General features: G+C 46.5%; 1 protein-coding gene across 4 annotated transcripts in view; it reads left to right on the forward strand.

The window, feature by feature from the left end:
• abca2 (ATP-binding cassette, sub-family A (ABC1), member 2) overlaps positions 1 to 14,384 on the forward strand; it is an 81,569-nt gene that overhangs the window by 43,587 nt on the left and 23,598 nt on the right. For all 4 annotated transcript variants that reach the window (XM_018758405.2, XM_018758406.2, XM_018758407.2 and 1 more), the window contains 11 exons: positions 797 to 918; positions 2,312 to 2,422; positions 2,933 to 3,109; positions 3,244 to 3,465; positions 4,256 to 4,608; positions 4,702 to 4,861; positions 7,550 to 7,678; positions 8,025 to 8,192; positions 9,779 to 9,875; positions 10,069 to 10,242; positions 14,006 to 14,108. In XM_018758405.2, the coding sequence (XP_018613921.2) occupies positions 797 to 918; positions 2,312 to 2,422; positions 2,933 to 3,109; positions 3,244 to 3,465; positions 4,256 to 4,608; positions 4,702 to 4,861; positions 7,550 to 7,678; positions 8,025 to 8,192; positions 9,779 to 9,875; positions 10,069 to 10,242; positions 14,006 to 14,108 (1,816 nt within the window). The remainder of the gene's footprint in view (positions 1 to 796; positions 919 to 2,311; positions 2,423 to 2,932; positions 3,110 to 3,243; positions 3,466 to 4,255; positions 4,609 to 4,701; positions 4,862 to 7,549; positions 7,679 to 8,024; positions 8,193 to 9,778; positions 9,876 to 10,068; positions 10,243 to 14,005; positions 14,109 to 14,384) is intronic.

Genomic DNA, 14,384 nt, shown 5'->3' on the forward strand with positions numbered 1-14,384 from the left:
CCCCCAATCCCCCAGACACACACACACACACACACACACACACACACACACACACACACACACACACACACACACACAGAGAGCCAGCTTTGGTGGACCAGGTGTGCCCGTCCAGGGCGACAAAAGGGGAGTTGGGAGGGACGACCCGCGGCCACCCAGCTGCCCCGACACGCAACACTCAGCTGAATTTTCGCCTGGTCTTGGTTCAAGTCAGTCAGCAGGGTTTATTTTTAACTCCAGCTGCAGCACCTCTGCTTGGAAGATTGTTTTTCTCCACCACGATGCATTAGAATTCAGAAATCAGCAGATTAAGGACTAAAGAGCAGTTTAAGAAGCTCATTCTTTGGGGAAACAAGGGCAACAAACCGCAAGAGTGGAGGACCGGTCGTTGTATTTTTCATCACTGAACGCAGCGGGCGTAATGATCATAGTTTCCTGCATTCGGCTGAAAGACCCAGGTTCGAATCCCACTTCCTGCCGTAGCACCCCGATCAAGGTACACGCCCTGGAATAATAGCGTAAAAACTCTCGAGCTGCATAAACGGGTAAAACGTTGTAAGTAGTTTTAGTGAACGTTCTGATCTAAAAATTGAGCTGAATAAATGAAGAGGAAAACGTGAGCTGACAAACAGAAATTTCATCGCATGTTGTAGGTAAACGATGAATAATTAATATATTTATTATGGAGTAATTAAACCCCGGAACTGAGTGGTTTAAAAGCGAAAAAGCAGACTGTAAGTCCCTGTGTGTGTGTGTGTGTGTGTGTGTGTTGCTTATTACCCCCTGACCCTCCCAGGGTTCACGCTGGGCAGTGTGCTGAGGAACCAGTCCACATTCCAGCAGTTCCTGCTCAGAAACCTGTCGCTGTCCAACGACACGGCCGGTCTCCTGCTCTCGTCCCCCGTCAACCTCAAGGAGGTCGGTCCCGCCGCCACCAGGGAAGCGGCCCCTAAGTAGCACTTTTACGCTCCAACACCCTGCTCCCTGCTGCTCCCCCCCCCCCCAACCCCCACCTCGAACCCTCTCTTTCTTTTCTATTATAATTAATTAACAGCACTTAAACACAGCAGCACAGAGAGACTCGGTGCACCAACTGACTGCACATACATCTGCATATAGAGCTGCTGGACAGTGTGTGAACCCTCCAGGGGTGGTCTTTATTCTTGTATAAAATATTAAAATAAACTTGAAAAATTGAAATCTTGAATCTTAAAATAGATGTATAAAAGGAATAAATGATTATGATTTAGGGGGTGCGGTGGCGCAGTGGGTTGGACCACAGTCCTGCTCTTCGGTGGGTCTGGGGTTCAAGTCCCGCTTGGGGTGCCTTGTGACGGACTGGCGTCCCGTCCTGGGTGTGTTCCCTCCAGCCTTGCGCCCTGAGTTGCCGGGTTAGGCTCCGGTTCCCCGTGACCCCATATGGGACAAGCGGTTCTGTAAATGTGTGTGTGTGTGTGTGTGTGTGTGATTATGATTTACACCCCTGATTCCGCTTACCTACTTGGTTTACCCAGTGCAACTTGGGCTTTACTTATTTCTACACCTGCACTACTACCGTGTTTCTACCACACACACGATTTCCTCTGAACAGCACATGGAACGGGTCTTGACACACCTATTATGTCACATGAGAAAGGCTGATTCTCATTAAATTACCATTTTGTGGTAAAACTAAGGAACTGCAGCACTGTATATATATAATATATGGGTGTGGCAAGTGAAATTTAACTCAGCTTTCCAAAAAATGTGGTTAATCACAGTTCATTCATGATTTAACAAGGGGGGCAATTACTTTTTCACATAGGGCCAGGTAGGTTTGGACAGGTTTTTTTCCCTTAATAAATTAAATTATCATTTAAAAACTGCATTTTGTATTTACTCGGGTTATCTCTGTGTAATATTAAAATTTGTTTGATGATCACAATCATTTAACTGTGACAAATATGGAAGGAAAAAAATCAGGAAGGGGGCGAATTCTTTTTCACAGCACTGTAAAACAAGGATGAAAGGGTACAATACGTCCCAGATGCGATCATATAGCGCTAAGGTGTTCCAGAATGGGCTCCAGACCTTCTAGAATTAATTTGAATTATCATGCAGCTCAAATGCGAGGCCCTCTCTTCCTGTCCTCCTCTCAACATCCCACCATCCCACACCCTGCCGTGCCGACGCGCCGTTCTTCCAACCCGCTTCCTTTCCGCGGCGCTCTCGCAGCACATCCTTTCCCATCGACCCATCGGTTCCGTCCGTTGTTCTCGGTACATTATTCTGCCACGCTAACAGTGCGTAAGGGACTCTCTCCTTTTGACAGGTGTATAACCTCATTTTTGGCTCGTTTCCTGGAGCGAGAGCCGACGGCCAGGGGTCCAGCGAGGGTACCAGTGATGCCTATGGCCCAGGCGAGAAAGCACTTAAGATAGAGGTATAACCTTAATTATAGTCATCATGATGGTTGACTGATGTTATTGGTTCCAGTTTGTATATTTTCTTTAGTATTATTATACTCCTGTCATACTGGTACTAGTTCCAGCCCTTACACAGGCAATTTTTCTTCATTAATAGTGATTTCGACCTCTAACCCAATACATAGGATACGTGATATTGAAATTATATAATAAAAAATTATACTTTTTTAATTGAATTCCTGATTACCTGTATATACTGTACATACCTTCACACTAACTGACCCTGTATGCGACATATGAACCAGGGATCTATATAAAAATGTACAATAATTGATCCAGTATATGACATATATACAGGCTTCCCATATAAGGCCTTTGCACATATGCAGCTACGCATGGTGATATATATGGCATTAATATATTGATGGTATTTGTATATTCATACATGCTATAGAGCTCCGTACGCAGTGACCCTCCGTGCTGCTGATCCACCATCGGTGTGTCGTTGTTTGTCAAACCTGCTTCAGGACCAGCTTCTAGAAGGCTGGCGCAGCCTGGAAGGAGGTCTGATCCACAAAGCCCTGCGAGACCCCACCAAGGCGGCCCACAGGCGAAGCCTGCTCAAGCTCATGTCCCAGGCTCTGGGTCTCGCCGCAGGAGGTGCAGGCAAACCCTACGACCCCCAGGGACTGCGCGACGTGGAGGTTCGTCCCCCCAGATCGGGCTCGTGTCCCGTTTTTTTGCTCTTCTGCAAGGGCATCCTTGTGTTTCTACACCCGAGTTGCCCTCTGGTGTTAAGCATCACGTTGCGTTTTCGTTGGCGTCCCTCAACGTCCAGGGTGTCCTGCTGACTAGCACCATGCTGGAGCTGCTCACCTGCGGGAAGGACGAGACCGGCGAGCTGAGCAGGATCCTAATGGTGTCCGAGAAGCAGCAGTCGGCGCTGCAGGCCTATCGCAGAGCTGTGTGCGGCGGAGAGGAAGGCCAACGGGCTCAGCGCTTCGGCGAGATGAGCCAGGAGTTGAGGGACCAGATAGACACCCAGACAGTCATAGAGAAGGTAACGCGGTAGAGGGTCACCTGGGTAGGGAAACTATATCATATACAACCCTATGGAACCATAGAACCTACGACATCCTAGAAGTATAGTTTAAATCAAGTAGAGTTGGTCGTCGACTTGACGAGCTTCCGTTCCGATCACCTTGCAATTTGCAAATTCCCTTATACTGTGATATATGAATCAAATCAATTAGAATCAAATCAATAATGCAAATCGATACAAATGTAGAAAAATAATAGGAATAAAGTACAGCGTTTTCTTTTTATGCTGTTGTTTTCACCTCCTTGTTTTTTCTTTTCCGCGCCACCTGAATAGTCCCGTTTTCACCTGATAGCTATTAAATGGGATCGCGGGCGAAATGTTCTGTAGGCAAAACAGCGCTTTTGTAAATAAAACGCAAGTTCTGATAGACACACGCACTGAGTCGATAAGAAATATGGTGTTTTGCTGCAGCGCGACCTGTCAAAATTCAATTAAATGGTAGGTGGAGCGTCATTGTTACACATTACAACCAAATGTCGCGACTCAAAAGTATTATAATTATAAAGTCGATGGGAGGGCTGTTATTAGTCTGGGTTGATGTAAAATGCAAATGTCATAAGTCGAGGTCTACCTATGTTATATACGAAAGTGACCTCATTCTTTTTATTTCTCTTACGGTCATGTGTGTTATGTTGCTCTTGCTTTGTAATAAAGTTATTCATTACTGCCATTTCGCATGGTGATATATATGGTATTAATACATTGATGGTATTTGCATATTCAAATATCCGTATATTCATTTTCACAGCTGCGTCTGGAGCAGTTCAACTCCTCGGTGCTGCCTTCTCAGTCCCACCTGGGTGCTCTGCTGAAGGATCTGGCCGACGTGGAGCGGCTGCTGAGGGACGTGGACCTTCTGTCGGGTTTGGCCCGTCTCCTGCCCAAGGGGGCCTGTGCGGGTCACCAACCCCCTCCGCCGGCCAATGCCACCGCCTGGAGCTCCAATAATACCACCTGGGGGCCAAACTCCACAGACACCCCTGGGGAGGAGGGCGACGGGGCGGCGGGCAGTGAAGCAGAAGGAGAAAACCCGCGCTCACAGTTCTCTGCCTTCGTGCAGCTGTGGGCGGGTCTGCAGCCCATCCTGTGTGGGAATAACAGGTGCGAGCAGGGAGATGCTATAAGAGTGGGGTTTGGACCTATTTGGAGCTCGGATCCATCGTTCCACAACACGTTCTCCCTCTGTGCATTCAGAATCATCGAGCCGGAGGCTCTGAAGCAGGGCAACATGAGTTCCTTGGGGTTCACCAGCAAGGAGCAGCGAAACCTGGGCCTCCTGGTGCATCTCATGACTACAAATCCCAAGATCCTCTACTCTCCCATTGGTTCACAGGTTGACAAGGTCATCCAGAAGGTAAGTACGCCTTCAGATGTGCACCGACAAAACAAGTTAAAAGTTTGAGCGCAGCTGGGCAATACCTGTGTAGGAAAAACGGGACAGGAGAGCGAAAGCAAAGTAACACGCGGTGTCCTACGTCTCTGGGAACTGATGCCGAAGAGCTGGGAAGACCTGGCGCCTCATTCCCTGATCAGAATTTTTAACCAAATACCTCATTAACAAAAACCATATCCAGCAACCGTTATCGTGCGCACGTTCGTTCTTCGTGTGCCGACAGGTCCAGTTGTCCGAGAGGCAGAAGTTAAATCGAAAAAAAAGTATGTGACACAAGATCCCACATAAATTGTATGCACACACACTATCTGAAGCTGCTTGTCCCATGCGGGGTCCTGGGGAGCCAGAGCCTAATCCGGCAACACAGGGCGTGAGGCTGGAGGGGGAGGGGACACACCCAGGACGGGACACCAGGCTGTCGCACGGTACCCCAAGCGGGAATCGAACCCTAGACCCACCAGAGAGCAGGACCCAGTCAAACCCACTATGCCACCACGCCCCCCACATAAATTGTAGTAATATTGAATTTCTACAGTTAGAACAATTAAATGAGGAGGCAGAAAAGCGGTTAAGGATTTAATTAAGAAAACAAGAGGAAGTCTGTAGTGAGGTGCTTTCTACACAACAATCACACATGTCACTTAGTACAGGAAGAGTTACTTTTCCCCTGATTGCCGGTCAATGAATCATTTGATCTATTAGTCACTCTGCCCATCCATTCTCATTTCAACTCTCCCAGCTGCACACGAGCTAAATGAGCTATTGACTCCTGGCTCAGTCAGTCAGCCACATGTAGCAGGTATTGGTCACCTCACGTCAACGTAATCAGACCAGGAGGAGAAGCAGGGAAGGGTACGAAATGGTCAGGTAACGGGTGTCAGTCGGCAACCGTTTGAGTGGAAGAATAACTTTGATTCTAATGACAACGAGCATCATGTTGCCCAGTGCTTACTTTTATTTATTTAGGAGATGCTTTTCTCCAGAGAACTCTATGTAGTGTTATCAGCCCAAACACCTTATTCACCACAGTGACTTACACTGCTAGATACACTACTTACACTGGGTCACTCATCCATACATCTGTGGAACACACTCTCTCTGTCACACACACTGTGGGTGAACCTAAACAGCATGTTTTTGGGGTGTGGGAGGAAACCAGAGCACCCAGAGGAAACCCACACAGACACAGGGAGAACATTTAAACTTTAAACATCCCAAGCAGGGATCAAACCCCTGTCCTCCTGCACCCCCCAGGTGCTATGAAACAGCAGAAGTACTCGCTGCGCCACCCCGCGGCATAAGTGTTGTCTGGTCATCTGATGATCATGGTTTCAAATTCCTTTATTATGTATCTCACACTTTTTCTCCAAAGCCGCTTACAGCTCTAAGCCTCTCACACCGATTTATCACTTTACACAGCTGGGGTCATTCTTACCGGACCAGTTCAGGGTTAACTGCTTTGATCAAGGGTATTAAAGCAGGAATAGGGATCTGAACCCACAACCTTCAGATTGTACAGTAACAGCACTAACCATTTTCTGAACAGTGGGAGGACTTTCACAGCCAGTTTACCAGCTTTAATTGGCTGTAAATATTGTATCTACTCTACTGTAACTCTAGAAATACACTGCAGAGTTCACGAGAAAAGGCAGATACATTTTAGTTCATAGAAGATTTAAAGCGTCAAGCAAAGTACTATTTACCGTGAATTACTCCAGTATGAATTCCATGCTGTATGAAATGTTAAACCACGGTGAAGTCGATCTAACACTGCAAATCTCCCAGGACAAAGGTGACAGCGGAATAAAGGCTGCTTATAGTAATAAATGAGTGAGGTCAGGAGACACTAATGATGAAAAAATTAAGATGAATACTTTAATTGTCAAGTACATCGAGATTTACAATGGACTCTTACATGGTGGATGTTCATTCAAACACATTCAGCAAATGTGATAACGAGGGACAGCTGGTAGCATAGTGGCTATAGACGTTGCTTTTTGGACCCAAAGGTTGCAGGTTCGAATCCCACCTCCAGCTGTAGTAATTGTGAGCAAAGTACTTCCCCTAAATTGCCCAGCTGTATAAATGGGTAAATAACTGTAAGTAGCTTGCTTCTATTTATATCATTCAGTCATCTCGCCGATGAGAAAATCATCAATGAGATTACTGAATGATATAAATAAAATTTAAATAAATGATACTTCAGATCGGTACGGTACCCATAAATGGGTCAGCGGCTGGCATAGTAGTTTAAACCTTTGCATTGACCCAGGTTTAATTCAGCACCTTCTGTTGTACCCTAGAGCAAGGCGCTTACCATGAATTTTTCTAGTAAATAAATATAATTACCAGGCTATATAAATTGGTAAGTAGCTTAGTCTGGGGGAAAAAAGAGAAGACCTTACATTTATTTGAGCTGGACTAAAGCATCAGCTGCATAAATAAATACTGTATATCCCTTTATTGTATTTTATTGCATTTTCTGCAAACTATGTTCCTTTGAATGAGAATTCATATATAATATAATATAATATAATATAATATAATATGAGAGCCAGGTAGGATGCAGTCTGGGGGTGTTGGTGTAAGAAGCCCTGCCAGGAGCAGATGGTTCCACTTCCTGCCCCTTACACACTGCCCTTCCTGCAGGCCAACGAGACGTTTGCCTTCGTGGGGAACGTGACGCGCTACGCCCGCGTGTGGCTCAACATCTCGGCGGAGCTGCGTGCCTTCCTGGAGGAGGGAAAGCTGCACAACCGCATGACCTGGCTACAGCAGGTATCTCGCATACCCACAATGCAACAGGTCGAGGCTCCATTTGATCAAACTTGTCTCCTGTTTTTTTTTGGGGGGGTGGGGGGGCTCCATTTCGCTGTTCCGTGCTGGTTCAGCGCTCTCTGAAATTGGACTGGGAGCCGAGTTTGAACTAGATTGAATTTCTATAGTCTGCTGGGTTTGGAGCTCAACGGTAGGACAGGATGGGTTCGTGAGCCATCGCCTTCGGTACATTGAATTGAATTAACATGTCCAGCTGCTGAAATCCACTGAATCCGGTTTATTGGGAAAAACATCTGAAGAGTTGCGAGTCTGTGGATGGGACGTCTGTGTTTGGTCGTCCCCGCAGTTCACCTCGGACCTGCGCCGGCACCCCGAGCTGCTGAACGCCACGGACAGCGAGTTCGTGCGCAGCCTGCTGGAGGGGAACTTCACCCTGCCGGACACGGGCACCCTGCTGGAGCAGCTGGACACCATCGACAACGCCGCCTGCGGCTGGACGCGCTTCATGTCCAAGGTCGGGCGGGAAGAACAGACCCGGCGATTCGCTTTGAACCCGATGCCCACTTGCAGAACCGTGAAACGCAAAGTAGGATGAATGTATAGCAAGGGAGGGGGCTGCGGTGGCACAGCAGGTTTGGCCAGGTCCTGCTCTCTGATGGGCCTGGGGTTCGAATCCTGCTTGGGGTGCCTTGCAATGGACTGGTGTCCCATCGGGGGTGTGTCCCCTCCCCCTCCAGCCTTGCACCCTGTGCTGTTGGGTTAGGCTCTGGTTTGCCGGCACCCTGCTCGAGACAAGTGGTTTCAGCGTGTGTGTGTGTGTGTGTGTGTGTGTTCCTCTGTAGCAAGGAAGTGATTTAAGTGATTGATTTTTTTTTCTTTTTTAAAAAAAAAGCCCATTTGGTTGTATTTTTTGGACTACAGTTCTAAACAGAACTTGTTTATCCAGCACCATAAATTCCTTTCTGCCCCGACTGCTGCAAAACGCTGCTATAAGAGTGTGATTTACGTCGGCACACCCTTCTGTCATAATACGGCTTTCATATCTGCAGTTATTAATTTAATAAAAAAAAAAATCAGCTAGATTACGTGCAGCGAGACCAAAAACACTTAAATGAACCTTAACATAGCATTCATGTTAAATGAATGTTTTAACGTGAAATTTTGATGCTATCTGTAAGAATGGATAGTTATTCCCCACATGTAAAATATCAAAAATAAAAAGCAAATGAAAAAGGCAAATAATGCTACATGTAACACCTCGTGATGTCGATGAACACACACTGGTACTTGCTTGCCTTCGGTTTTCACCGTGCTGCTATACAGGCTTCCTTTCGCAAGAATGCAGACATATGAGCAAATGCCACTTTTGTTAGTTTTGATTAATTTATGTAAAATTCACAAAAGAACGGTGAAATCGCTTCTTACGGATGTTCATTGAAACATGCCTTAGGAGGAAGGAAAATTCGGCTCAAAATGCAAGCCTGGGTGAGGCTGAGTCCTACACAAGGTGCCCAGCCTCCCCAGACCACACACAGTGCAGGGCTTCCCCCTCGAACCTCAGCCGCCAGCGTGGCCATGTGCCTCCTCACAAGTGTTACTCTCCATCATCTATGCTCATAAAGAGAATAAAGGGAACAATAAGAGAATAAAGAACATGTTGAAAGTTAAAAAGGCAAAGGAAAGCCTTACCTGTCAGTCTGAAGCTTGAAGCTGTGAAATGCAGAGAATTCCCTTGAACAGCAGCGTCGTTACGAATGTCTTTGCGGGATTTCGTTTCCTTTTCGTTCATCTCAGGTGGTCGTGAGATGGACAAGAAGGCGAAATCTCTTCGCGAGCTGATCTTGAGAAATGAATGACGCTCGTCATGCGAAGGAAGCCCGTATATAATATATATCTCGTGATTCCGTTTTCAACCTGTTTAGAGCAGAAGATACTTTAGGACGGAATTTGAACATCTTTGAATTTGGACATCTGAAGTCCTTTTGGGGAAAGTTGTAAATAATTAATAATGTTATTAATAAATATGTAAATGATAAAACTAATAATGTGAACCTGTGCACGTTCCGCTGTCTTTCTCTTGCTCTCTGTGTCTGGGAACAGGTCAGTGTGGACATCTTCAAGGGCTTCCCTGATGAGGAGAGCATCGTGAACTACACGCTGAACCAGGCCTACCAGGACAACGTGTCCGTCTTCGCCAGTGAGTCCCCCCCGCCTGGAAAGTTCTCCTTGGGTTGTTCCCTCAGCGCCGTACCCTTGTCCCGCACGGCATCCCACTTGGATGCCGTCTGTTTCGCTGACAGGATGCAACCCGAGGAGAAGCGAAGGATCGACGGCGGTAACGAAATCTGATTCTCCGCCCTCTCCTCCACCCCCGCCCCGACCCCCTCCAGGTGTGATATTTCAGACGAACAAGGATGGCACCCTGCCTCCCCACGTCCTCTACAAGATCCGTCAGAACTCCAGCTTCACGGAGAAGACCAACGAGATCCGGCGGGCTTACTGGCGCCCCGGGCCCAACACGGGGGGGAAGTTCTACTTCCTCTATGGCTTTGTGTGGATACAGGGTACGGAGATGTTTCCCACGAGCCTTTGAGACGCTGCTTTGTCGTATCCTCGCTGTATTTATATCCAGCTATAGAATAACTCCGAACTCAATAGAGTCGCTCGGTATGGAGCCGAGCAGGACGAATAGCCCAGTAATTCTTTCCCGGTTCAATAAAAATGTTTAGCAGGCGCTTCGCCGCTGATGGTTCGCTGCAGTCAGAATGAATGGAGAAACAATAGAATTGAGCTATTCGCTAATAATCCAGGACCTGGACCGATGCCGTCCTCGTTCTTCTACAAGTGTCTGGCGTCCCTTTGGCCGCAGATGAAAAACGGGAGGAAAGGAAGATGACCTTTCGCGTGCCCGAGCTGTATTTTTAGAGTGAAACTCTCACGTGTTGCACTGAGTCGCTGTGATTCAATGACCCTCCTCCATTATCACTGTGATTTTACAGATTTATAACCCATTCATACAGCTGGATGTTTTCTGAGGGTCTTCCAGATAAATTCGGCATTTAGGGGTGCTCCGCCTACTACATTCGTTTGAACCTGTGGCTTTTTCAGCGTGCCTCTTGTGTTCCTTAGCCGTTCCGCCACCTGTTGGTCAGATGTAATATGACTGCTCATGATTTTCAAAGAAACCTGATGGTAGATACTTTATTGCATTTACATTTGTACACTTGGTAGATGTCTTCCTCCGAAGCAGTGGAGAAGTCTGGGTAAATGTGCATCAATAACAAAGAGCTTTAGATACAAATTTTTGACTGTTGGCACATTTTGCATATTGGTGGCACACATTAGTCAAATAGCTTCCTATAAAATGACTTTTGGGACCAGATTCTTTTGCATTAAATTTTGCATTTCCTTCCTTCCATCTCTCAATCTTAGAGGAGCGTGGACCTGAATGTATTGGGGAAACCTAGAGGCCCAAGCTTATCATTCCTAGCAGCCTTTGAGAAAGTCCAACGTGCTGAAAAGGGTGATTGTGATGCAGTGACGTGCAGCTTCTCGGGGGCTATTAACTCTCCAGCGATCGTCCTGGTTCCCGCAGGCTGGGGTGCCGGGATCGGTGTGTACCGAGGGGTAAACATCAGAGCGTGTAAATGAGACTTAAAGAAATGTAAATGAGGAGGAACAGAATCGGCTCCTTGTCTGCATTCGCACCGGTTGTCTTTTCAGCGCAGTTTAACCTTGTTTAGTTTAAAGGGTTGAATAGTCGCTGGTAGGGAGTGAAACAAACTAATCTGGTGTGAAGATTCTCCCAAGTGACTTATTACTTAGTGGTTCATAGTGCTGTTCTTTTTGAAGGTTATGAATCCTCCCACTGGGTGGCTGAAAAGAACGGTTTATATCTTAAGGGTTGAAGGTTCAAAACGCAGAAGATTCTTTTTTCTCGGTACTGCTGTCTGCTTTGGAAACTGCTGAAATTGAATGACATTTTGTAATAACAATAATAATAATAATAATAATATGCTTTATTGTCATTGCATGCAATACAACTGAATGTTGTGTGGCAACCCTCAGAACAACAGCAGCAGAAAGAACATTTGAATGAATGAATGAGTGAATAAATAAATAAATTAGAATTATATTAAAACTTTGAAGTCCTCAGTCCTTAGCAGCCTTGGGGAGAATGGATGTGGGGGAGTAATGGGTGGTTAATAAAAAAAAAAAAAAATAATAATAATAATAACAGGTGTCGTGGGCCTAATTCAATGAAACACCGACGAAGGGAGGTGCCCACTTCATAACCTCAATGAAATATTCATGTTGGTACCCGGCTGGTGTGGTTTGTTCATGTAGTTGGTGAATTAGGCTTGGTTTGTTGATTTGGCTTTGTTGGGTTTGGTTGATGGTTTTTTTGCGTTGGCGGTTAGCCTTGGTTTGGTTTTTTGGTGGTGGATCAGATGTGGGTTGTTGGTTTGGTTTTTTGGTGGTGGATCAGATGTGGGTTGTTGGTTTGGTTTTTTGGTGGGTGTGGTTTGTTGGTTTTTGTGTTGGTGGATTAGACTTGGTTTATTGGTTCGGTTTTTTGTTAGTGGGTGTGGTTCGATGGTTGATTGTTAGGATTGGTTTGTTGGCTTGGTTTTGCTGGTGGTATGGGTTGATGGTGCTGAGTTGATGTGTTAGACTTGGTCTGTTTGGTTTGAGGGTTTGTTTGTGTGGTGGTGGGAGTAGGCTTGGTTGGTTTCTGTTGGAGGTTGTGACTCAGTCTATAGGTTTGGCTTTGTTGGGTGTGGTTTGGTGGTTGGTTATTGTTAGTGGGTTGGCTGGATGGCTGGTTTGTTGGGTTAGGCTTGCTTTAGGTGTTTTGTTGGTGGGTATGGCTTGGTGTTTTGTATTGCTGGGTTAGATCTGGTTTGTTGGTTTGGTCAGTTGGCGGGATTAGTTTCGGTTTGCTGGGTGGGTTATGTTAGTTAAGCGTTTTGGTTTCAGGGAATGAAGATGTATGTTGGCTATGCTGAGGTGTTGTTCTCCGTGACTTGAGGTTGGTGGTTGGACTGGGTCCTTGCATACAGTCGTTGGAAAATACGCATCGGGTATAACATCTTTTCCTGTGTATCTTGAATGAATGACTATTACCTATCACTCTATTTCCTTCATACCAGGAAGCAACCAGAAACTGGATTTTTGTTAGGAAACCTCATTCTGGCTTGTGTAGTTCATATTATGTTGATTTTGTTTCAGTGCTAAGCCTGGGAGCTGTGGAACACGTCCACTGTCCAGGGTGTTTTGTGCAAAAGCCTTGGATTTATTATTAAGACAGTTGCGCCAGTTTGACCCCAGCTGTAAAAAATAAGGAATGTCCTACAGTAGAGGTTGGGGGTGGAAAGGGGGGTCAGAGATATTATTTTGTTCACATTTTTTTTTCATACAACATAATATCATATATTCCTGATAATTAATTTGAGGTCATTTTAAATCCAGGATGTTTTGCTAAAACCAGCCCAGTTTGGACCCCACACACACACACACACACACACACACACACACACACATTTTCAGAACCGCTTGTCCCTTACGGGGTCACGGGGAACCGGAGCCCACCCGGCAACACAGGGCGTAAGGCCGGAGGGGGAGGGGGGGGAGGGGACCCACCCAGGACGGGACGGGACGCCAGTCTGTCGCAAGGCACCCCAAGCGGGACTCGAACCCCAGACCCACCGGAGAGCAGGACTGTGGTCCAACCCACTGCGCCACCGCGCCACCGCACCCCCAGTTTGGGCCCCAGTTTTGCGTAAACCGGTCCTGTTACAAATTGCAGTTCTTCAGCTCTATTTAAATTAGGCTGCATTCGCAACATTGGACGGGTTTGTCTTATTGCCTCCGACGACGTTCTCAGAAAGGTCTAGAGAGGACCTGTGACTCATGCGGTGATTTCAACGCTCTCTGTCGGATCTCGTCCCGAACAGGAGCCGTGCCCAGAGCCATTGGTTCTCATTCTCTTGGTGGTTTTAGAAGCCCAAAGTAGTAATGAAACAGCAGTGGGATCAAACTTGGGTTCAAATCCTGCTCAGTCTGTGAAGTTTGCATGTTCTCCCTATGGGAAGTGCCAGAAAGGCAAAACCATAGTAAACCACTTCCAAACCTCCCTTTGTGGGAAAACCACTTGAGTAGTCGCCAGAAGTTGACTTTGACTCACTGGTACTTGCCCCACTTACCCTTGCTTCTACCAGCGCCCATCAGCCTGTCCCTCACTTGGGAACTTCAGTGAGTCGTACGTCTGTGATGCTTTGATTGATTGATTGATCTCTCGATTGATCGGTCGTATCTGTCCCACAGACATGATCGAGAGAGCCATCATCAACACCTTTGTAGGCCATGACGTGGTGGAACCGGGGAACTACGTCCAGATGTTTCCTTACCCCTGCTACACCCGGGATGAGTAAGGCAGTGTCTGTTGTGTGTCCTTCGCCGTCGGACCCACTTCTTCACTGCTTTTTGTGCCGTCTTTTCTCTTATGCTGAGCTGTATATCTGTCGTCTTCTGTCTTTTATTCTTCATAATTAGGTGCCTTAATTTGCCATATTGTAATTAGCGCAGTTTACTGCTGTTCTGTCTTTCAGACTCACTCTCAGTTGTCCCTCTACTGTCTCTTGTGTCCTTTCTTTATGTATCTGCTTTTTTTTTTCTTTCCTCCCCTTCTTACACATCTTGGCAC

The sequence above is a fragment of the Scleropages formosus genome, chromosome 17, assembly GCF_900964775.1.
Source record: "Scleropages formosus chromosome 17, fSclFor1.1, whole genome shotgun sequence".
NCBI lineage: Eukaryota > Metazoa > Chordata > Actinopteri > Osteoglossiformes > Osteoglossidae > Scleropages > Scleropages formosus.